Raw genomic sequence first — 25,672 nt, forward strand, 5'->3', positions numbered from 1 at the left:
GAAAAAAGCTAAACATTAATTTAGTATGTTAATTTATATAAATACGTGCATCTTTTCACCATGCTATTTTATACTTTACTTACTGAGCTGTAGATGATGGTTACATTTCATCATCACACAGCCTGCAAGAAACGTATTATTATAATTACGATCATGGTGGAAAGGAAGAATCTTGTTAGTTGGAATTCGTAGTGTAAGAATTTACCTACAACCTACAACGCATGCAGTAAGCGCGAATCAATACCGGAATCGTATATAATATGTAATTTGAAACAATACAATATCAATAATGTGAGATATAACATTACAATAATCAATTGATCAGATATTATGCATCAAGTGTAAAATTCAATCACGATGCGCGATTTAAAATCTAACGGTTGATTTATAATTTTGTTTAAAACTGCTAAATGATACTTACATTTGTTCTTGTTGTTCATTGCCACTTTCTTCGGCAACCAATAATTCATATTCCTCTGCAGCAAATCGATCCCAATCCGAGAGCTACAACAAAAAATATATCTGTGATATTTATATTAACAAAAATATATATATTACAATATTTAAAAAATATTTCTGTAATAAATAATGCATTTCCCGATTCGTTCCATTTGCCTGAGAAAATTTCTTTATAAATGTTTTAAATTTAATAAGAATTAACACACAAATCATAGAAAATCCAGAAAATATAATCTTACCACAATATAATCATGATATTCAAATTGCTTAAAGATTGAAACAAAAATAATATGTTCAACGTAGTGCAACACTAAAATACAATTTTAGAAAATAATAAGATAAACACGATTACGTACTTCGTGACCATCAGCATCATGATCTCTTGTCGAGGCAAATGGATCCCTCTGTTCGTGATCTAGATACTTTTCCAGATTGAAGAAAGTGTCAAAGAAGATGGACGTCGTTTTGCATTTCTTCAAGTCGTTCAACGATATCTTGCCTGGTATCACCGGATGAATCATATCCAACATCTGTAATATGTTGCGTTTTTTTTTTTAGTATTTTTGCATTTCCTTTTCGCGCTTTATTCAATTTATACTCTTTAGTGTTATTTCAAAAGCTCAATATTAAATATTTATGGAGCTATGGGAAATTTTTCTAGAAACTAACAAATGGAAAAACTCATATAATTTTGGGTGTTACCTGACAAAGACAATCTTCGAAAGGCAATGTTTCCAGGCCAATCGCTTCCATTCGACGTAACTGCTCTTCATAGAAGTATTCCAGTTCGTACATCGACAAGTAACCATCGCCATCGAGATCCATACATCTATCGATGAAAAATTATAACGTATACTAAAAGGCAAACGGTACAATGTAAGTTCTATTGATCTCCTACGACTGACGCAAAATAATTACCTAAACCAATATTCAATGGCAGTTGGATGATTTTTGTCTTCCTCGCTAAGAAGGAACCACACAAACTCCGTGTAACTCATCTTGTCCTCTGGTTGTTGCGAGTTGTTATTATTTTTTGCTTTACCACCTCTCGTCACAGCACCGCTAAATATCCTTTCGATCATTCGAGTAGATAACGCTGAAGATAATTCAACAAACCAATTTGAAGAAAAAATCAACTAAAGATCGCATATTACATATTTACTTGCGAAACATATTCTCTCACCATGATCATTGTGTCTCGTTAGATCTATTTTATCTATGAAGAGATCATGATCGCGATCCAACTCCCAGAATTTGCAATATATCACATAAAAGTGTTCGTAGCTGAAGTATGCCGTAACTTGATTAATATCCTCTTCGTGCTCAAGCACGATGATCACGGCTAATAGATTACTTCGCCTTAATTCGGCAATTGAAATTTTACCGCTCCAACTTCGATTCACGCAATAAAATATCCTAGCGATTACCTGCAATTATTTCATAAATAAATATCTGTAAACGATTAGTTTCGTAACTTGAATGCAAAAGATTTAATTATTAGTTGTGACTAAATTATTGTCTCAAAAATAAAAATAATTTAAAAATTCAAAAATTATTTAAATCTGAATTTTTGAACAAAATATGTAGATTAATTTTAAAATTAGATTTAATTATAATAAATTTTTATCCCTGTCAAAAGAGTGCATTGAAAAGAGCAATTCAGGAGGACGTTAAACAAAAACTCTACAAATCTATCATGTTCGTACGATATTTATCTAGCTGATCGCAATTTGATTTTAATAGAAAAAAAATTTTCAATAAATAAGAAATAAGAGTTATTTCGTACAAACCGTGTGTACATAGCGGGAATGAAATTCCGTGGCTTCCTTTAAAAATGTCAGTCCTGGATGCGTTTCTACTACGTCTTGTACGAGTGGGATCAAGTCCTCCGGGAGTATACTATTTCGAAGTCCTCGAGTGACAATATTGATAAATTTACTAGCTGCATCGTGATGGGTAGCTGTTAATCTGTAAGGATAAATACAAAATCTGTTTATTGCTTCATCCAATGTCCCTTTCAATATTTTCACTGCCATGTCACTCATATAACTGAATAACGCGTTAATTTCCGCAACAGTGACGATTCCCATTTGTGAGTGGCGATTTTATTTATTCAATTACGAATTATTTTACTAAGCATTTAAGATATAAGAAAAATAATAAAATATTAAAATAATGCATTAAATTAAAAATAGAATTATTTACTTTGACTGCATGTATATTCTTAATAAAAAATATAGATTGCGATATCTTACTCTTTCCAAAATTCTAGAAAGACATTCATCTCGACAAATCCTTTTTGCTCACCGCCTGCTGCCAGGAAAAGTGGTATTTTCCAATACAATGGTAAGTCGCAAGCCTACACAGTAACGAAAAAAATTCAATACAAAAGAATCGCTAAAAATAATGATGGAGAAACATTGTTTCAATTAAAGTATAAATGCTGACCTTCGTGATGGTATGAAATTGTGCACGAGAAGCGCGACAATTCGGTAAACTTTGAAAGGCCGCAGTAATCTTTGAAATAATTGTCTCTATTTGTGAGAGAGGAAGTGGCTTTCCTCCTGGGAAATAAAATCTGCAAAAAAGATAACATTATTTTAAAATTAGTCAAATAAAAGATTTATTGGCATTGAGAGATACAACCGTGTCTCTCGCATCGATTTCTAAATAATTAGATTACATTAAAAAATTTTTTAATTGAATTGAAAATAAAGTAATGTAAATTTTCAAGTTTTTAATGTCTCGTCATTGTGTTTATATGTATAGTAGAACATTTATTAAAATATTTGTAAAAAATTTGTACAACAGATACATGCATTTAACATTTTCTTTATATAATTTTTGTTGAAAATTTTGTTTTTTTTTTATGTTATTGTATACGAACCTCGGTATAAGAACATTTCTATTGCCTTTCACCTGTCTTTGTAAAGTTGTATGTGGTGGTAGACTTTTTTGCTGAGTCTTTTCTTTCGAATAAGTCTAGAAGAAGAGATGTGAGTTGAATTAAAAAAAAAAAAAATTCGTTTCGGAAAAAAAATTCAATTAGAAATCTGTCCGTAAGAATACATCATCTCCGACCATAAACGTCAAATCGTATAAGAGAGCGCAACAAATTTTTCCTTTTGAAACGTACATTCTGCTAGTTCGTTACAACTCGTTGGTGTCGATCAAGGACACACCGACATCCTGTTACGAGACGTCGTAAGAAGATTTCGAAGAATGCAAAGAGGTGATCAATGCATTGCCGCACCTCGCAGCGCCAATGGTTACATCATGGTCATTATACGACTGCTCTCGCTCAGTTCGCACGATACTGCACGATAATATCAGCTAGTGCTGAGCTCAAGATCAGATTGCTTCAAATACGACGATAATTTCGAATTTTAATTGTTAAATTTGTTATAAAATGTTATTCCCGTAATCAAATAGTTCCTGAGAGAGCCTTGGAAGTCATAAAAGTTTTAAAAATCATAAATATTTAAAAAATTATTTTTTTCTTATATAATTCAATTTACTCTCTATTTTATACATAAACAATTTTATTTTAAAAAATTTTAAACGTTTTAAATCTTATGTTTTAAGTACTTCTAATGAACAATTTTAAGTATTTTCTGTATTTTGAATAATATTCATATGAAGAGATTTATATTTTCATCATTAAACGTTTTCTAAATTCTTATTAGTATAATATTCGAAAAGTCATTGCTAACAAACTCACGTATGAAAATTCTTCACGTATACAAAATATTGATAAGTAAATCTTATCCGAAAAAAATGTTGTGTTCAACTTATATATTTATTGGCCGAGAAAACATTCTTTTTTCGTATATTTTATTTCATTTTCTTCATTTGATATATTGACACATGCAATTTACAGTAATCTTTTTTAAGAAAACCTCATACTTATATAGAGACATATATAGTCATATTAAAATATACAATATTTTACTTTGCGCTTCTGTATTTAAAATAAATAGAATAGTGAGTTCGCAGTTCCAGTTCGTGTAAAGTGGGTTTTAATGTCATATCATTAATAACGTAAAACAATAAAATAAAAATGTTTCAACGAATCTCTTTAACAAGAATTAAAAATCGAAAAGTTACCTGAGCCTTATTTTGCACTTCGTGGCCACCTCTCCACGTATTGATGGCCGGTTGTCGTGGGCCACGTTTGTCTAAAAGCAGCTCGCTCGGGCATTTCTCGAAGATGAGTACACGCTCGGCTACGGAGCCTCTGGTGAGGAACGGCCGGACGGGATTGTTACCCGTACCCGTCGCCGCGGCCGTCCTTATATGTTGCTTCTGTTGACTAGTCAATTCCGGATGGGGCACAGCCTGCTCTAAACGCGGTCGTGGGGAAGTGATTCTCGGCCCCCATCTGGATGTCACTGGGTCTTTGTCCGTGCTCTTAATATCCTTATCCTTTCGTATCTCCATTTCAAACTTCGTTCTCGCGTTGGAGACCAATTGCTCCGTGGTGGAATTATTGTAGGGATTGTTGGAGGCTCGTTGCTCCTCGAGTCGCTGCTGGGTAGGCGGATTTTGTTGAGCAGCCTGGTATCTGACCTTGGCATAGTCAATCGCCGACATAGCGGACAGATCGTCCTTGCTGAGTGATTTCGTGTCGTTGGCTGATGCACCACCGTCAGGCCGATCGGTAGACACAGTGGCGGCAGTAACTGCATTGCCAATATTGGATATATTTGCGGTAGAACTAGAAGCCCCCGAGTTAGATACCATCGAGCTGTTCCCATGATAATTGTGTCCTCCGATGATAATCTGTTTGACCGGTTCAACCTTTGGTTTCTCTTGCTTAACGGCCGGTTTCTGTCTAGCGCGCAAACTTGCCATTGTCCTCTCGGGTTCTTCAGTGATTACAGCACCTGTTTTCAGAGCGTTTATCAGTCTTTCTTCCTCCCGTGCGACCTCGTCGAGGTACGCGCACCGCGAGTTTATTCCTGTTATAACCGATCTCTTCTCATCCTGCGCCGGCAATGTTTTCGCGACATCCTCTTGCTGAGGTGATTTAGCTGACGCGCGAGATACATCCGCGATTCTTTTGGCATCGTTTAATTTGTTCTTCAATGGCCAAGTTGTCAAACCTGAACCGGCCGACGAGTTAACGTTTAACGAGGAATCAGCGGGCGATGATGCAATTAACGTACTGGTGGGCCTCTTTTGCTGAGCCGGTTTATTGGAAGATGTCAAATCGACTGGGAAAGTGGTTTCGATAGTCTCCAGGAAGACCTCGCGGTGATGAGAGCCGGGCGTTTTCGCAGGGACCTGAGGTTTCACTATTTGTGACGGTTTGTTCAAAAACGATGAGGTAGGAGTCAGTAAGACACTCGTCAATTTCTTCGAGTTATCGGCAATTATATTATTCTTCGCGGCAGCTGTCTGTTGCTGTTGCGTGGAGTTTCTCTCGAATTTCTGCAGGGCAAATTGTATGGAAGACGGTAACTTGGATGGTGATCTCTGCTTAGAAGCGGCTATTCTAGCTTTGTCCTCTACTACAAAATTGTTGACTAGTTTCTCGAGATTGCCATTGTCTAGATTCGGCGTCTGGGTCAATATATCTACTGTTGTCGGGGAAGAATGCTCGAGCGACGGCGACGTCTTGCCGCCGATATTGTTTCCCGTCACAGCAGGTGAATTGCAGGGTGTCAACGCGCTGCCAAATTTGTCAGCGGCAGTCGTATTGCTGTGGCAAGTTAGAATCTCCGTTGGTGCCAATCCGCGGCTCTTCCACGTCTGATAAATCGCCTCTGCGTGATCGCTGATCTGCTTGGCGATCGCGGCGATGTCCTCCTCGCCGGAAGCGGACGTGTCCGCGGGAAACTTTCGGCGTAGATCATGCTTGGCCGTGGCAGCCATATCATAGGAACGCTGCTCTTGTTGACGCAATTGCGGATGATGATCGAGCAGGAAATTCACTAGTCGACCGCTCAACTCGACGGACTGATCCAATACCAATTCGACTAGCTCGGGATTCTCTCGAACGGGCACGATGTTAATTGGAATCGCGTAACCGAAATGGGCTGTTTGACAGTTCACACGAACATATTCCGAACGTGACTCGTTCACCAAGCAAGCGTTCAAATTTGGACAGTGCACCGCATTACTCGGACGTGAATCGACAATCGCTGATACGAAGAGATTGCGTCGTGTCGCGTAGACCTGGCAACCCCAGGACAACGACGACGACGGCGACGACGATAATGACGATTGATGCAGTTCCGCTACTTCGGCTGACAACAGGGATGAAGATGTTCTTGAGGATTGCTGAGATATTATTGTTACCGCTGGCATATCTCAGGCCGGTTGGCCCAAGAATTTCATTTTCCACAATCGCCACGTCGTTGTCATACAATTTTCTTTCACGCGACTCGTCATCACTTCTCCTTTTTCGTTCAGGTTCGCCTCTTGCTTTTTACTTTTGATTCTTCTTGTCACCGCATGTGATTATTATCATTTGAGATTTTTTAATAGATTGACGATTAATAATATGGTTGAATAATAGCCGAATTTAAGATGTGACCAGACTCGCATAGATGAGTAGTGATCTGAAAAAATATAAATATAACTTTAATATGTAAATGTGTTTAAGTAAAATAACTAAATGTAAAAAGTGGAAGAGTTAGTAACAAATTGACAAATATTTATATATTTTATTTCAAGATGGATAAAAATTACTATTCTTTTTTAAAATAAAAACAGTAGTTTTTAAAATATTTTAAAACGTGCTTTTTAAAATATTTTACATATGCTATTACTAACAACATTAAAAACATACTTAAAATAAAAAATGTTATTTTGAACATAAATGTAATACATATACAATACAGGGTGACTTACATTAGTTAACATGTGTATCATAGATATCTTTGCTATTCAAAATAATAAAAAAAATTAAAGCATAAAATTTTGCGGTTTCAAGAGACACATAGTGGCAATATTTTTGTTCAGTATGAATAAGTTTTGTATAAATGAATTTTCAAAACTAACGCGATTTTTTAAAATAAAACAATATAATTTTCTTACATAATATGATTTCTCTAAATTATTTTGTATAAAAAAGTATTAAGGTAAAAGTATTAAAAAATCAACAATTTACAAAATATTTCGTACTTTATTCTGCTACATTTATGAAGTCTAAAATATCTCAATAAATATTAATAAAGTAAATATGATAAACTAAAATATTGACGAATTCTGCAGACTATGGTTTTAAGATTGTGTGAGAAAGAAGAAAAGTTAAAGGATGAGAATAACAGTTATTACGCGCCGCAACTCATATCTTAATATTATCGTATTATGATTTTGATTCTTAAATTCTTTTTACAAATGGTTTTCCCAAACAATAATGCCTAATAAACTGATACCTTAATAAACCTTAATCCCACTACTTGTCTTTAACTCATGATTTATTTATTTTTTGTCCAAAACCCTTTCTTAAACTTCCGACCCACGATCGGCTAAAAAGATCAGTCCTAAATGGATTATTCCGTCATATACCGGCTTTTCTGTCTCTACCTCTTCTCCTGAGCACTAATCCCTACTTCCAATATTAGAACGCGTCAGGTTATCGATTATTGTTTCAACGAAAATTCTACCTGTTTCTTTTGAACGAAGAAATCCTTCTTGAACTGTAAAACAGTTCTCAGTCGCCTCTCGAAGCAAATACATCTTCGACTCACACCACTTGCTCTCCGCCAAATAAAGTTTTAGTAAGGAGATAATCATCTACCTTATTTCATGAGAATATTATGTCACATTTCGCACACAGCTCGCCCTTCGTAAAAAAAAAGTTAATGCTCACAGGACTGTTAATGAAGTTCGGAATTAGATCGACAAAATATGAATAAATAAGGCAAGAAAATGGATACGAGAAGGAAAACGAGTCTGGTGAAAGAAACAGATTAGAATGTCACGAGAAACATAATCAAGTTTTGAAATCAAAAGGGCCAAGAAGCAATAACAAAATTACAAAAATACAACGAAGACATTTGCATTTTATCCGAAACAAAAAAAAAGGATAAGAGAAGCGCAAAATATAGAAACTATACATTGTTCTTTAGTGAAAAAGGTAAAGATGATAGAGTAAAGTCTGAAATATATTAATTCACGAAAAATATAATTTACACATTGAATCTGTACAATACATATATTGCTAGTTAAAAGTTTGAGACCACATATAACATTTAAAAATATTCTAGTGAAATGTAACTTAAAAGTCCGAATCATGCCTTTCTCAATATATATTTTTTAAATTTAAAAGTAAGTAAGCCTTATATGTATTTATTACAGTTGTGTTAAATTACATTAGTCTTTGTTTTTTTCATGTCTTTGTCATTATTTAGTTTGATTTAGAACGATTTAACTACGTGCAAAAGTAGCAAATTGATATCGAAAACATAATTTCGGCAGCAAAATACCATAATTCCGCACACAAAATCATACAGTACGCTAAGAAAGGATTATTCGTAGAGATATTGCACATTGGCTGCGATAGTGTCGTTCTACGGGTCGACTACCGTTACTGACCCTAATAACCTCGTTGGCTGTTCTCGACGATCAATTAATTATGGCCTAATTGGCGTTAAAGGGCTGATATTGCGATAACAAACCAGCCGCGATTCGTTCCCTTGCTTAGCAACGATATCCGCACGTGAAACGAGAAAAATTATTGATAGCCATCGCACCATACAAGTACCGCGTCATTAATCGATAAAATATAGATAAAAAAAAATTTGCTTATATATATCCCCAGTAAAAATGAAGAAAAAGTACTGTAATCGTTCTTGTCTCAAACGGCGATAAGCCTCGATGTACTTTCATTTATAAGATTTTATTTTTTTTTTACTTAATGTATACGCTTCTCGTTTTATTTGCAATTTATTTTATCTACAATATTTTTCGCATATCTTCCTTTCACATTCTATATTTTACCATAAATTTAATTCGCAACTTTACTTCGTACATTAAGGCCTTTCGGCTTCTGTTTTACGTATGCGTTCGACCCTCTGCCATTCCCATGTAGCTTTATTTTGATCTATTCTTCATTAAGAAATAGATAATGACAACACAATTAAGAAGAAAAGGAAAGCATTGCGGAGGAAGACGGAGACGTGGACGACGATAGGTATGCCTGTCGGGCGGCTCCGTCGAGTGTCGTTCGTGCACGAGCAGTGCTAAGAATACCGCGGCCAGCCATATTTGGCAATGAGACCGCGTGACCACGGTATGTAACCCACAAGCATGGACACTGAAAGAGTCTTTCTTTTACTTTCCCATTTTGAAGGAAAAAAAGAATTTTGCGGCACGGCCAAAAAACTGGAGTAAAACTCCGTTCGCGCGCGAAGGCGGACAAAGGAACTACAATAATACAAGCTTCACCTGAAAAACAACGCGCATTTACGTTGGATTAAGATTGCAAAATAATATACTTGTTTCATTTTTATACAAATTGACATAAATTGATATTATTTTTACATCATCTCATATCTGTGCGAGCATGTATGCGAGAGAAAAATCTCGTGCAAAATGATCCGATTTAAGTGGTAATAGACCTTTTAATTATATCACTCTCCTCGTTATTACGAATGATTAGAGAGGAAGTAATGCAATGTAAGGAAGCCCAAAGAGGATTAAGAACGCCGCGCCCATCTTTCAAATTCTAGGTCAGATCGAAAGGGTGTGGTAAGAGAATCAAATACTGAATGCAAAATGATTTATCGAAACAGCTATTTTAGCAATTTAGATTATCAAATTTTCAAGCGCATTATTTGCAAATACTTCACGAAAGAATATGCTTGTCGTTTTGTTCACTCATAGATAATCTCGTGTAAATTGTTTCTTACAACACAGTGTTACGCGGAATTTAAATGTATTAAATGTGACCAATATGAATTAAAATATTTCAGAGAGAATTAGAAACGTAATTCTGATCATAGCAACAAAATTGATTATTAAAAGCAGATATTCTAAAAAAAAGAAACAAGAACGTGAAACTTTATGCAAATATTAAAGTAAATTTGGATCGATGAAACAGTTTCAAAGCTTCGATGTTTCGCATCAACGTGTACTCGCTATATGTCGATATCGTGTTTCATGTTCAATGTTGTAGTTATATAGTTCATAATGTATTATTAGGTTATCACTACAACCTCTTCTCTCTTTTGCAAAGGTTTCTCTCTGTGTGCGTATGTGTGTGATTTTCCTTTGAGAATAAATATAACTTGGTGTAACATCAATAAATTAAAAAATGTTAACAGACCTTTTGTCCTTATCGACAGTTATCCAATTGTCTCATTATCAGATTCCTGGTTAAGATATAGTGGGACTCCTTTGTTTTTAATCATTCAATCATTAGTTATTATTGCATTCTGCGCGATATTCCACACTTCTTCAAAACAACGATTTATCTCGAGATCATAAAAAGCGCAATTTCTCTATTCTTTGTTTCCAAGAGCAACAACTGCGACCTGCAACTCAAGTCAAGACACATTATTCAAGTGTCCGATTTGTTTTTCTTTGAAATATGTTCAAGTCAGACTCCAAGAGATATATATTTTTGCTCAGCCTTAAGTTTGAGGAGTAAAACGTTTCTCGAAAATTGTACGGCTAAAATCTTTTTTCAGCAATATCTCTGAAACTATCTATTGAAAAATGTTTCAAATAAAATTTAATCGGTTCTTATCACAGAGTTAAATAGCACGTACAGCTTTGCAAAAATAGATTGAAAAGAAAGAATATTTTCGAAGAAACAAGAAATAAAACTTTTATCATTGCTGTTTAATTCTATGATCAAGAGTCTCGTGGCTAAGTCACGCAGCATCAATGAGACACGATAGTGTCTCGTGCTAAATCACACGCAGCAACAGCAAGACGGATTGTGTATCTATTCGTGAACGGTCCAGTTGCGAGTACCTGAGATTAATAAAAACACCCAGGCCGATCAGGTTTTTAATAGGCCTAATCGATAGCTTGGGGTCTCAATTATATAAAGAAAGTGTGGTTCTATTGCACGCGTGCCCCGCACAAGCAGAGATATTTACGGATTTGAAGTCCTAATGTAAAAGTGTTATTTGCAAAATTTGGTCGTCGTCGTCATCGACAATGTACCGTTGCGATTTTCGACATAATGCGACCCTCTCGCAAGCGATTGAAAGAAATTGTTGAGAATACCTCCAGCGTTTCCATGACAACGTCTCTACCACATTTACGTCCATGTGTGTGAACTGCGAGGCAATGATATATCCTCCGAACACAAAAGAAAAAGCATATACGTGGTATACGTTTAGAGCTTCGGGCTTCGGCTAGCTTCGGCCAATTTGAAACTGTAAAGGAGAACAGACCATAATATATGATCTCTTTCTTTCGTACCATAATTCTTGTTGCTCCAAAAGCTGTTTTAGCCGGCTCGACTATTTAAATGCCAAATTTTGCGCGCTTTACCATGCGCTTTCACACGCAATACGTTTATAATATATTAAAATATTTACATACTCCGACCCATTCGCAAGAAATTAATTAACCATTGTACAAAGACCGGGTGCTAACTTCGCGTTACGCTAATATCCCCCCATTTTCGAAAAATACATATAGAAAACAAAAAGTAAATAACAAAATTAATGTTTTAAATCTGAATTTTCTGTTAATTTTTTTGCTCTAAAATACTGCAGAGCGTTGTTGAAAATTTTTAATGATTGTGGATGTACCAATACCGCGGATTATTGTAACTATACGTATAAAAGCAAAAAATAGTCAAGAATAAGAAGTTAGCCCCATATAAAATTAATATTAATAATAATAAATTGTTTCTCAAATTAAATTGTAAAATATGTCACTTGGATTTATTACTCGCAAAATAAATTAAAAAATTATCGAAAATGCATAAAGCTATATAAGTAAAATATACTAAACAGATTAAATGCCATTTTCATATTAGTGTCTCTATAATTTATTATGGTTCCGAATTTATTGCTCAATATTTAATTTGACAAAGTGAATTGACAATGAACTGATAATCGGCACAAAGCAATTAATTTATTTAATAAAACGTATTCTTACACATAGCACTATAATACAATCACATAATCGGTTTATTATGTTGAACAGTAAATTCGATGATATTTTAAGAACAATAAATTTTAGAAATTAGAAAATGCTCGAATTTTTTAAATAATATAATTAATGTGTAAAAATTTTTCATATAATTTAAATTAAATTTATTAACTCGGACATTCAGCGATCTGAAAACAATATTTGGTAGTCACAAGTTTGATACAGTAGACCCTATATATTAATAATAAATACCTTTCTAATCCTTTCTAATCGACACACAAATTTCTTTTAAGAACTGAAAGTCCTAACAATATACTTAATTTTTATTTAAAAAGATTTCTCCAACACGTAACACGCTGTATAATTATAATCTAACAAAAATCATTAAACTACCCTCTTTGTAGCTTTAATCACAAACTTCTCAAAATTGTGACGTGATAAAGCAAATTTCTATTTTTCAGATAGTTCCACTTGTCTAACCCTTGAACATATCAGTTATTAATTAACTATTAACCAAGTTATAATTAGCGACAACATGTGGATTTTCTTAAACATTTTTTCGAGATCAGAACTCATATATTACAGTCCCATTGACACAATAATCTGTAATTCCAATGACAAGTTCAGCTTCTTTCATTTATTTTCAAATTTATAAATCTAGCCATAAAGGGAGAGAGAAAAATTTAACGAACGTTAACACCAATAATGTGAGATAGCATGCCCTACTTGTTTCAGTGTTTACTGCAATACTTATATTCAACATTTTGAAAAACTTACTTTGAGAAACAATAAATGCTTCAAAGCAAGAGAATGACACTTGTAGCTCTCTTTTCTAATTTTGGACTGCGAATTACTGGTATAAAAAATTCATTGTCACCCAAAAAAAGAATTGTAAGATAAAAAATCTAAATAGTTAATACAAGTTTCTGGCATGAACGATTACCTGAGGCGAAAAGGGAGCAGAGAAGGTGGAAGAAAGAGGGGAAGAAGAGAGCGAAAAGGGGATGGAAGGGGAGAGGGGGAGAAAAGAAAAGAGGAAGGAGAGCGAGAGAGAGCCTAAACGTACGTGCGTGTGTGCGTGCGTAGTGGAGGGGGTATATATAGCGTGCATAGAATAGTAAAAAAGAAAAAAAAATGCAAGAATATAAAACTTCGACAAGATAACACGGAATTAGAAGAAACCACGAACCTTGACGGCGCAGCAATTCTGCGGGCTACAAAGACGCGAGGCTGCTATCCACCCTTTCGCCTGTACATGTACATATTACATCCTGCGATCGTCCAACGCTGACAGAAAGTGGCATAAATAGTAACGCCGATCGCTCGTGCGCGGAATTTCCTCCGACGCCGCTTCGCGTTCCAAATTACGCTGAACGTCACGCTTTGGAGGGTATACCATTATAGGCACATAATCGGACTACCTGAAACGCTTTAATGTACAGCCGAAACGCGACGGGACACAGGACACACACACTCGCGATTATTCCGCTACATCGCTTCGCACTCGTGCCATTCGCCGTTCACCGTGCCACACCGTTGCACCAAACCATATCGAACTGATGAAAAGCACGCTAATACAAGCCTACGAGCCTCCGATACCATAGACGTAATATAAATAGACCAAGCGACTTCCATTCCAAATTCCAACGATGCTTTGCCGAGAGGGAGACGGAGCTGAAGGGAGAGAAAGTGTTGGCGGTCATTTTGTCTCCCTCTCATTCGCGTCTGCGCAGTATGTGCACGTGTGCGCATGCGCGCGTGTGCGTACGCGCGAGATCTGTTCTTTTTAGCCGAACTTCCTGCACCGTTTATCATCTCTCTCTTTCTCTGAACGTGATTGGCTCTACTTTTAGAACCGACCAATCAACGCAGAGTGTTGATAAGACGAACTCAACAGTTGTGTCTGCTGAACACGGCCATAATCACGGTGAGCAGTCTAGTTTGTGAGTCTAGTTAATAGAAGTCTGTGCTCAAACTTGTGCTAGACGTCTGCTCCGTCTGCCGAAGAAGTCATCGGCTTTGTTTACGTTTATACCCAAACAAGAGGCTGACCGTGTTTTGAAATCAAAGTGCTATAAAAAAACGAGAAAAAGAAGGATAAAGAAGTTCAACTGTACGAAAATAGAATTTTTCTTTTTATGTATACGATATATATGTCAATACTGTAAGTTATTATGGGTGACAAATCAAAATATTATAAAAAGAGACGAAAAACAAAGGAAACTGTCGAAAATCATACTGAACCACGTGAGTATTGAGATTTTCAACAGTTAACTTTTTTATATTATTTCTTGTGTTACTATCTATATATGTATATGTATATAATTTAGTATAAAGAAAGGAGTTAAAAGATAAGTTGCATAGCTTTACAGAAAAAAGTATTGCATATGTGTGTATATTAAATGCATTGACTATAGAAGATTTAAAAAGAGATTTAAATAAATATATGTTAAAAATTTAATATTTATTAAATTTTATATTAAAATTAATTACATTAAAAGTAAAAGGTGTAAAATATTTTATGTTTCTCTAAAAGCTATAACATAAACATTATATTATTTTAGACCAAGATGAAACAAGTTGTAATTCGGATAATCTGGACGTTGGCAGGAATTTAGATATTCCGTACTATGGATGGAGATTGTTTTTTCCTGATAAAGGTATGAATATTTTGTATATATGTGTATACATATATGTATGCATGCGTGTGCTTCTGAAAATATCTGGTTTGCTTTATGTATTAATAAATTATATTTTTGTACAGAATATAAAACCAACGGTAATATTACGAAGCACATTAAAGCTGTAGAAGCCTTTATAGAAAGACACGAAGCGCTATCTTCATTGTTCACAATGGCAAATTTTGAAGCAGGATTGTCTTTCGACATCGATATATATGACTTGTACAATGATGATGAATTTATAGAGGAATGGCCAAATTTCAAGGATGAATTATATGAGGATCCAACAAACACGCTAAACTGTATAAAACTTGGTATTCATCAGGTATCATTCTTATTATTAAATACATATATTTTTCAATCAATTGTGCATGAATACTTAATGTCACATGCCTGCGGACCTTAATTGCAATTATCTTTATTAAAGTGGAATCTCTACCGCTACAAATCAAGTTTGTACCTATTAAAAAATTTGTGCTACTTATGTATCAGATTATTGTTGTATTTCTAATTTTATTGCTTAAATTGTTTAGCAAGAAAGGTTCAAAGTAATGGGACATCTAAACAATATGTATTTTTGAAATGTATCAAAGATTGAACTCTTGTTGCTTTAAAAATATTGAAAATAGTTTATCTCTACGAATGTTTGTCGCAGCAATATATTATTTATTTTTAACATTTTAGATGAAACAACAAATTCAATCTTTATAATATTTCGGATATAATTATAAAGTATTTTAGTGCCCAAAACAAGTAATTTCTGTGAATTAAGAAACTTGAATTGCTTTACCGTAAAATGATGCAGTTGTCTTTTCTGGTAAACTCGATTTATATCGGGGAGTTCCAATTTAATAGGAGTAATGTAGTTTTAGATTACTTTCTGCTTTGTTGTAATTGTCCCTGTTGTAAATTTCTTGTATCACGATTTTAGAAAATTTTAGAGACAGTACCAGACGAAAATTTACAGTATGTTCTGAAATCTATTAGCAGTTTACCAAACATTAAATTAGGTATATTAAATTATCAACCAATCACATGTTTGCGAGATCTTAAATTAAATTGTTATGGTAAGTATTTACACATACACAGATATACATGCACATATACATTATTTTTTATACATATGTATGTAGATTTTTTTATTAGAAAGTATATCTAATGATGATGCTTTGCTAGTTTTATTTCCTTCTTGCAATAACAACTGTCACTTTATTGAAATTGTTACAGGAAAATTGTTATCTACCAGAGGTTGTGTGATAAGAGTTGGTAGAGTAAAATATCTTGCACAGTGGATAGTATTTGCCTGTTCCAAATGCCGTTTGCAAAAATTAGTCAAACAGAAGCAAGAAACATATACATTGCCAAAAAAATGTGATGTCTGTGGTGTATCAAAATTTTATCCAGTTTTAGACTCGCTTTGTACAAAAACTGTCTTATGCCAAATAATTAGAATACAAGAACCATTGAATGATGACCAGGTAGTTTTGCTATCTTATAATTAAATGATTATAAAATTAATGATTTCTTTATATAGTAACAATAAGTATATAATAGTGTGTATGTGTATGTTCTGATTTTTAAACTATCTGAGCATAGATAATATATTTTATGAGTTTACATGTTTTAGTAGTTATATTTAATAAATTTTTTTAGTGATTTTAGAAAGACAGTTAACGTATTTCAAATACATTGTGATATTAATAAAATCTCCAATCAGTTACACATAAAACAAAATATTCATAAAATTGTATATAATATTAATACATAACATCATCTTACAGGAGACTAAAGGTAGAGTACCTAAAATACTTGATGTAGAACTTCTGGATGATTTAGTTAATATCTGTATGCCTGGCGATGATATAACACTTACAGGCATCATCAAGGTATTTCTTAAGAAACACTTTTATAGATGTATTTTTTATATTCAAAAATTCTTTTCTCTATATTTGTATCTCATATAGTTATTAACTATTTCTAATAACATTTTATTATTAATAAAAAGACGAAATTATTTGAGTATTTAAATATGTTTACTAAATACTAAAGTAAAGAAAGAGGGAACTGTGTATCTGTGTAATGTCTTATAACGCTTTAGGTTCAAGGAGTCGATGATGGTACAACTAAAGCACAAGTTGGGACTCCATTTTCGTTATACATGAAGGCAATAACGGTTATTAATAATAAACATAGGTATCCAAATAAAAGTTCTATGAGCACCGAAATTTCCCTAAAAAATTATTTAGCTATACAGGTACTGTTTTTCATTAAATATTTAAGTAAAATAAAGCTGATTTTGCATTCCGAAATAATTATGTTTGCTTTTGTTACGCGTGTAGGATATATATAAAGAACCAAATCTTTTTGCATTGTTAGTGCATTCGTTATGTCCTAATATATACGGGCATGAGATAGTTAAAGCTGGATTGATATTAAGTTTATTTGGAGGTAACGCAAAACATGCACAATTACGAGACGATATACATATCCTGTTAGTCGGAGATCCTGGTCTTGGCAAATCGCAGTTGTTACAAGCGTGTGGTCGAATATCTGCAAAAGGTATACATGAGAAAATCAATAATTCTTTATAAGTTTCTTCGTGTAATATATAAATGTCTTATATGGAAACGCAATTATTGTTAAAAGGTGTATATATTTGTGGCAATTCAAGTACATCCTCAGGATTAACGGTAACGCTTACAAAAGAACCGGGATCAAATGATTTTGCTTTGGAACCTGGTGCTTTAGTTTTAGCAGATCAAGGTTGTTGCTGTATCGATGAATTCGATAAAATGTGCTCTCAGCATCAGGTAAAATAACATGAGTATAATTCGTAACAAGTAATGCTAAGACATGCGCAACAGATGAATGTTATTAATGTAGAAATTGTAATATCCAGCGATATAGCATTTTTAATAATAATATTAATAGAAAAAAAATGTTATATTTATGAAGTTTTATAAATATCTATACGTTATTTTTGCACGTATTATTTTAGGCGTTATTAGAATCGATGGAGCAACAAAGTATCACTGTTGCAAAGTCAGGTATAATATGTTCCCTTCCTGCACGGATATCAATCCTCGCAGCGGCAAATCCTATCGGAGGGCAATACGACAAGAGTAAAACAATAACCGAAAATCTAAATATTAGTCAGCCTATTCTCTCGCGATTTGATTTGATTTTTTTATTATTGGATAAACCAAATGCGGTAAATATTTATTTGTAAATTAAATATTAGTCCAATATATAAAACAGTTATATATTGTATAATAATGATTGTAATCGTAACTTTTTTTTATGTAATAGCATTTTGATAATCTATTATGCAAGCATATCATGACTGTTCATAGCAATTCACATGCAAATCCCAATGAAGAAGTTATCAAATTATTATCTTCCAACAATGAATGTGCTTTGAGGTAAGAAATAATTATTACAATTAATTTTGCATTATACAGAATGTTTAAAGTATTACAGTGTATTTTCTCTCCGAAACTATTAAAGATGAGAAATTGTTTTTTACAATTTCTTGAAACCTTTGAAATGACAGATAGGATACTATTTCCAATTCTTTAAAAAGGGAGCAAAAAAAGAAATGTTCCATTTTTTAATGGATTGGATATTTTATTAACAGCAATAATCTTCAAATTTCTTTTCTGAAAAATATTTTTTGTCGTGTCTTTAATTTTTAGAAAATAGAAAAACAAAATAGGAAAAAATGCCCTACGTAAATGTTATTACATTAAACAAGATTTATCTAAAAAAAATGCAGAAATTTACATATTATTCCATTAAAAAAACGGGATATCGCCTCTATTGCCCCTTTTTGCGAAGATTAATAGTAGCATCTTGTCGTTTAAAAGGCTTCAATTATGAAAATTACAAAAAGAATTTTTTTGCTACTTTCAATAGTTACGAAAAAATATATAACACTTTGTATAAGACATACGTGTTTATTGAGTTTAAAAAATGACACTGATTGACAATATCCTCCCATGCTAATTGTATTTATTTTTAATAGAACAGCGAATCTAACTGCGTAATAAATATTTCAGGGAAAAGCTGATATTACCATTATCCACTAAAATTATACCACAGCCTATTCTTCGAGCTTATATTTCCTATGCTCGTGAATATGTGAAACCAAAATTATCCGCTGAAGCTGCAACAGTATTACAAAATTATTATTTAGAACTTCGATCGAAAAATAAACAATTTGGTAGTATGCCAATATTCAATAGACAATTAGAAGCCATGATTCGATTAACTGAGGTTCAGTATCTTTTGTTGTGTGACGAAGAGAATGTCAAAATGAGATATTTTATATCGCTTCATTATAGGCTAGGGCAAAACTGGAATTACGTATTGAAGCAACCGAAGCGGATGCATTAGATGTAATAGATATATTGCGATATGCAACGAGAGATACGGTAGAAGATACGGTAGAAGATACAATGCCGAAATTACAATCTGATGGTAAATTGACAAATAAGAAGGTAAATCGTATATATATACTAATTTAATTATATTTATATAAAAAATATTTAAATATCCAAAGCAATTTACATTCTTAACTTATAATTCTTTTCTACAGATAAAAATGTTTATAAAGATACTAGAAAAAAGGGTAAAAGCAACTAAGGAACAAATATTTTCAGTGAAAGATTTGGAAGCGCTTGCGACATCCGAAAATATTGTAATAAATGATTTTACTGTTTTAATTTCAAAATTAAATGAAGAAGGAATTTTATTAAAAATTAGGAAAGATACGTATAAATTTATTCACACTTCGTAATTCGATGCAATGTTTATATAATGTAATATGAAATATATATGTATATATGTATGTACATGTATATGTGTGTGGGTATACATATGTATGTGTACATATATATATAAAGTGTAATTGTAAGATATTGTGATGTTAATTATGCAAAAATATATACTTTTATTTTTCTATATTTATATAAGTCTTTTTATTACAAAACAGTCCCAAAAATGCTATACATTGAAATGTAGAAATATTATCTTTTATTTCAAATAATAATTTAATTATAAAAGTTGAAAACTTGTTTAATATTAAAAACGAAAAAATGTGTGTTGAATGTATGTGTTTTACATACCTTGTATGTATTTATATAGGATATATCAAAACTATTGATAAATTAAACGTAGTTGCTAGGAAACTCGATGTTTACGATAAATTAACAATTATGTTACTTCAGAAAATTTTTATCTGACACTGCTAAATTTCTGTGCAATTACTAAATTTGACGTATATCGCTATCACATAAGATGAAAATACAAATGTAAAAAAAAATAAAGAAAAAAAAACCGAAAAGCCTAAAAGAAGAAAATTTACCAATATTGAGTGCTATAGAATTTAGAAAAGAAAATGCCTTGCGATGGTAAAAACCCAAATTGTGATAGAAGACGCGAATTACTAGCGCGATTAAAATGTTTGATCAGCTCAATGGATAGGAAGTAAGATCATATTTGACTTGACAATAAATAATGATAAATGAGTATGGTTTATTGAATTTATATGTCGTAGGAAACCGTGTGAATGGGACGAGCCATCTTCTGCACCTATAGTATACTGTCCCACAGATTTATCCTCTATTCCACCTTACTGTGTGAGTGTCCAATGTTAATTTTCATTAAAAATATTTAGTAATATTTTTTACCAGTCTCTTCCTCCGAAGGATTAGTATCTTATTTATTTTAAATCGTTTGAAATTCCGTGTTATTCAATTTACTCTTGAAACATGTAACATATTGAATGAAGAAATATATTGCAGGGATCTGCTAAACCATATAAATTCTTCGACTTTCGATCGAGTATAATGTACAGATGCGAATGCATCAAAAGGAACGGTTTACAGGATAGATGCATGATGTGGGATTGCATGGGTAGACCAGAGTGCATGACAAAACTGTATCCAGTTTGCGAGCCAGGTCGTGCCGCATTATTAAAGCTGACCGATTTGGGTGATGTGGAGATTGCCCTTAGAAAGTTCTACTGCGCGGACCAAGCCAGAGAGGCGGCTCTGGCCGCGTATTGTAGATTAGCTTGCGATAAAGCACGCCAAAAACAAATTCTATCGTGTGATAAAAGTAGTGAGAATGTCAAGCCTCTTTGCGCTTCTGCAAGAAGCAACATATCGAACGTCGGAAATAACAATGATGAACTAGCGTACCTCGATGATTCCTCATCTTTGTATCAATTTCGTGAGCCGTCACCATACGTATTGCAATCTTGCAATGTATGCTGTCCGCCTTGTAAATTAGAAGAGCCATCTCTTCGTGTAATGCAGTTCTATTAATGTACTTGTCTACCTATCCAACTCGTCTACTGTCTGCACTTTATTGTTCGGCAACTTAATTTTTAAGATTTTAATCGTTATTACTTACCCCACATTGGCTTTATATCATTTTCTGAAACTTGTTACATTTGGAAATATATCGAGTCTTTGTATTAATTTTTGTCTTTCGTATATCTTTTATCGTAAAATACAATAGTTATAGAAACTATTTTACAAAACATAGTGTTATAAAACATCTAGTAAAAAAAAAGTTGGATAAGAAATTTAAGTATTTTCTGCGTTTACAATATACTCTTTTTTTTATTGGGTTTTTATCTTTATAGAATTATTATTCGCTATATATGTACAGAACATTAATTTACGGGAAGAAATCTCTACTTTTCATTCAGTAAGTCTTATGGAATAAATGTTAAGATATATGTTAGAATACGGATCGAATACTTTTCTTTCTGTTGTATGCAAGTAACTTATAACTGAATAGGGATGTACGTTAGTACATTAACATTTTTTTGTAAATTATTTGCAAAAGTAGGATATATTTATCTTACTGTTGATAAAAATTTAAAAAATGACGTTATTGCAAGGAGTAGGTAGAGGTAGAGCAATTAAGAGAAAGAGAGAGAGAGAGAGAGAGAGATTACGCTATTCAGGTTACATATTCAATAAACAATAGTAATATTTTCTATGAAATCTCTATAATATACAGTGCCATTGTTGTATAGAATAATATTCAAAGAATTCCCATATTTTTCTTTTTTTCCCTCTTTTCCTTTTTTTTTGTTTTTTTTTTGTTTTTTTTTTAGAGACGAGATCATTGTGTGGTGCAACTGGTACCAGATACTTTTGGATACAATTCTGGATAACGTAGTCTAACAAATTTTCCTGGTGGACAGACGGCCCACGGTTTAACTAAACATTCCGGTCGCCCTTGACATTGCGATAAAGGACAATAGTCCTGGAGGCCGTCTCTATGCAAGCAACAACATCTGGAATACAGTATGCCTCCTCGCATCTCCGGAAAGATCACACGTGTCTTCTGTATTAAATATGTTGATAATAGAAAATAATTATTTTATTATACTTATATAGCATAGTGAGACGATAAATGATTCGATGATTCAGTTTAAAAAGACAATAACTTAGATAATTTTTTATACGCGCTATTTAGAATATAACTCATATTGTTTGCAAAATGATATTTGTGCTCATTACATCGTATTTATATTACTGACCTCGAGTCGATCAGGTTTTCTCTCATCTTTATCTCGAATATCCGTTGAAGAGTCTTTTACGCAAGAGACGTCACGTACGAATTTACGTTTTAATTCCTTTTTTTCAGAACGGATTTTGTCCTGTACAGTCTGTATTGTTATACGTATAACCGGAGGTGTTATTTTATACTCCGTATTTTCCTTTTGCCCCTTTGGTATCTGCGCATCTTGGCGACTAGAAAATTATACAAAATTCAAAAATTTGACACGAAAGTTTGATTTGTGAGAAAATGTGATATGATCGACATCTTTCAAATTATAAACAAGTGTTAGAAAATTAATAGAGATATTTATTTTTTGAACGCAGTTTACTAAATAGATTTCTTAAGCGCAGCATAAATAGTAAATATAATATTAAACTAACCATTGCAATTTTTGAATCACTGCAGTATTTGTTCCGCGAATGTCTGACTTGTCAAAATTTCGCGTTGTAGACATTACGTCAATTCAATATACGTCAATGGATAAATTTATAAATTATATATACAGAAATTTTGATAAGAGCCAAAATTGTGAGATGTAAAGATAACGCGTGCTTACAATTTAGATAATTTCCAATTTACATTTTGATTTACGTTATTTGTCTTTTTATAATCGATAACTGCACGCTGCAAATTTCATATTGATAAGATATATATATCGGATCACTTCCGAATTGATCATGGGGAAATACGTAGCTAATTTCACACTTAACGGATTTATTGGTTTGAATTATTATAACGTTAAAAAATAAGTTAAATAAGAATTTTTCGTTCTCGATAATAAATATCAAAACGCACATTGCAGAGTCCCTGAGTTATAAACGATTGGAAAGGATAAGCTTATTGAGAATTAAGCTTATAATTATTACAGTTATAGAACATTTTTTGAAAAAACATATTTATATATTGTATAATGTAATATATTTATATAAATTATAGCCATTTAATTTCAGAAATTCACACAAAGCTAATAAGAGAAATTGAATTTAGTCTAAAGTATATATTATAATTGTACTATATAATTGCCAATTTTATAATAAATTTAACATATTCAGCTACAAAGTTATAAAAATATTTAAAAAAACACAGTAGAGTAAAAATTATAAAGCACATGCATAATTTACTCTCAATTACAGATATGGCAAAAAATTATACCTATGTTATACATATATATGTCACAAGAATTTGAAATTGTGTTAATAACTGAAATTATTAATACAAACGGAATATGCTTGATCTGAAAGATTATTTCGCTATATTTTAACGTTAATGTATTTATTTAGATTTGTATTATCGAAGTAGTTTTAGCTAGCTATAATAAATAAATGTAATGTATATACAGAGAGAAATAAATGTAATAAAAATCTGATAAATAAATGGAATTAATATATATGTGGATAATAAATGGAATATATAAGATACACCTTGTCAAGAGAGAGAGTTGCTTTTTAGTATAAATATTACAAAATATCCATATCTCTTTATATTTCGAAAAATTAATAAATATATAAAATATGTATAGTAGACGAAACAATAATATTTAAAATAAACGAAAATATGCATATATATATGTAAGATGATGAAAGTGAAGGTTATGAATAATATTAAATTATAAAAAGTTAACAGAAACGTTTATTTTTATTCTATACAGTAATTAATACTGTTTAAGTAAAGTTTTTTACAATGTTTAGTACAATGCGACGTCATTATTTCGCGTTTTCTATTTAAAGTCAAACAACGCGATTATAATTGATTATAATTATTATTAACATATATGTAGGTATTGCTATTAGAAAATGATACTATCATATAATATCTACAAAATATTATATTAATATTCAGTTGAAATAATTCATTCGCATAATCTCCTATACTGAGTAATAAATCAATGTTAGTACGTTTATAAAAGATATTTTATGAAAAATATCAAACAACATCAAACCTAATACTATATAAATTATTTGTTATTTATAAAACAGTAAAATTTCATAGATGATTTTATCAATAGCTTCCAGACTATTAATAAAATTACTAAATATTATAAAAAAATTAAAAGTATTAAAAATAATTAAAAATTAATAACAAATTATATATTTACAAAAAGGTAATAACAAATAAAAATGATACTGTTTGAAAAATTATGTAGGTAATTGTATGTCTTGCATCACATTTGATATTTTTGATTGATCAAATCAATATATTGGTCACTTAAGTTTGATTTTTTCCAAATCGCTTTGTAAAAATATCTACGGACTCTTTAAGATTATTTTTATGCTTTTCTATCAGATTTACAATGTTTGCCAAAGAGTTTGGATTATGATGAAAATAAGTTTCTGCGAATCTTTTCACCTGAAACAGATTAGAATGTTAAGGATATTTATCTTTAATTTGTAGTATAAATTTATTTTTATGCAGCCATGAAAATATATGCAATAAATAAAATGATGAAAATGGGGGTTGTAAATAATATTAAACTTTAAAGAATGAACAAAAATTTTTATTCTATACAGTAATAAATACTGTTTAAATAAAGTTTTTAGTGCAATGCGACGTCATTATTTCATGTCTTTTATTCAAAGTCTAGCAACGATTATAATTATAATTATAAATATAATTATAATTATAATTTATGTACATTATTAGCAAATAATACTATTACATAATGTCTACAAAGTATTATAAATTCAATTTAAAAAATTCATCCGCATGAGCTCTATATCAAATGTAATAAAACTAAAGTGCGTTTATAAAAGATATTTTACGAAGGATATCAAACAGCATCAAGTCTAATACTCTATAAATTATTTTTTAATTACAGAACAGTAATATGTCATATTATAACAGTATAACAATAATATGACATATAAATATATTTAATTACA

At 32.1% G+C, this 25,672-nt stretch overlaps 2 protein-coding genes across 4 annotated transcripts; one reads left to right on the plus strand and one right to left on the minus strand.

The window, feature by feature from the left end:
• Positions 1-8: 8 nt before the first annotated feature.
• LOC112463563 lies at positions 9-14,157 on the minus strand. 3 transcript variants are annotated; one of them, XM_025030018.1, is made up of 14 exons: positions 13,718-14,157; positions 11,650-11,801; positions 10,739-10,946; positions 4,567-7,025; positions 3,347-3,441; positions 2,908-3,037; positions 2,715-2,818; positions 2,250-2,427; positions 1,643-1,886; positions 1,378-1,555; positions 1,162-1,288; positions 816-989; positions 422-504; positions 9-122 (listed from the first exon to the last, which is right to left on the minus strand). In XM_025030018.1, the coding sequence occupies exons 4-14, from the start codon at positions 6,769-6,771 to the stop codon at positions 101-103; spliced, it is 3,540 nt and encodes a 1,179-aa protein (XP_024885786.1). In that variant the 5' UTR covers positions 6,772-7,025; positions 10,739-10,946; positions 11,650-11,801; positions 13,718-14,157; the 3' UTR covers positions 9-100. The 3 variants fall into 3 exon arrangements, with proteins under 3 accessions (XP_024885786.1, XP_024885785.1, XP_024885787.1); XM_025030017.1 differs by lacking the exons at positions 10,739-10,946; positions 11,650-11,801; XM_025030019.1 differs by lacking the exons at positions 9-122; positions 422-504; positions 10,739-10,946; positions 11,650-11,801 and having other exon boundaries at positions 876-989; positions 1,162-1,314.
• A 348-nt stretch (positions 14,158-14,505) lies between these two features.
• Positions 14,506-20,055, plus strand: LOC112463565 (DNA helicase MCM8-like). The gene is made up of 14 exons (XM_025030022.1): positions 14,506-14,775; positions 15,093-15,188; positions 15,293-15,534; positions 16,141-16,276; positions 16,437-16,687; positions 16,991-17,095; positions 17,308-17,463; positions 17,549-17,768; positions 17,856-18,019; positions 18,208-18,420; positions 18,519-18,631; positions 19,268-19,484; positions 19,553-19,708; positions 19,807-20,055. Exons 1-14 carry the CDS (start codon positions 14,703-14,705, stop codon positions 20,005-20,007), a joined length of 2,343 nt encoding a protein of 780 aa, XP_024885790.1. The 5' UTR covers positions 14,506-14,702; the 3' UTR covers positions 20,008-20,055.
• The last annotated feature ends 5,617 nt before the right edge of the window (positions 20,056-25,672 follow it).

This window comes from Temnothorax curvispinosus, unplaced genomic scaffold (assembly GCF_003070985.1).
Source record: "Temnothorax curvispinosus isolate PA1 unplaced genomic scaffold, ASM307098v1 QBEX01013431.1, whole genome shotgun sequence".
NCBI classification, from domain to species: domain Eukaryota; kingdom Metazoa; phylum Arthropoda; class Insecta; order Hymenoptera; family Formicidae; genus Temnothorax; species Temnothorax curvispinosus.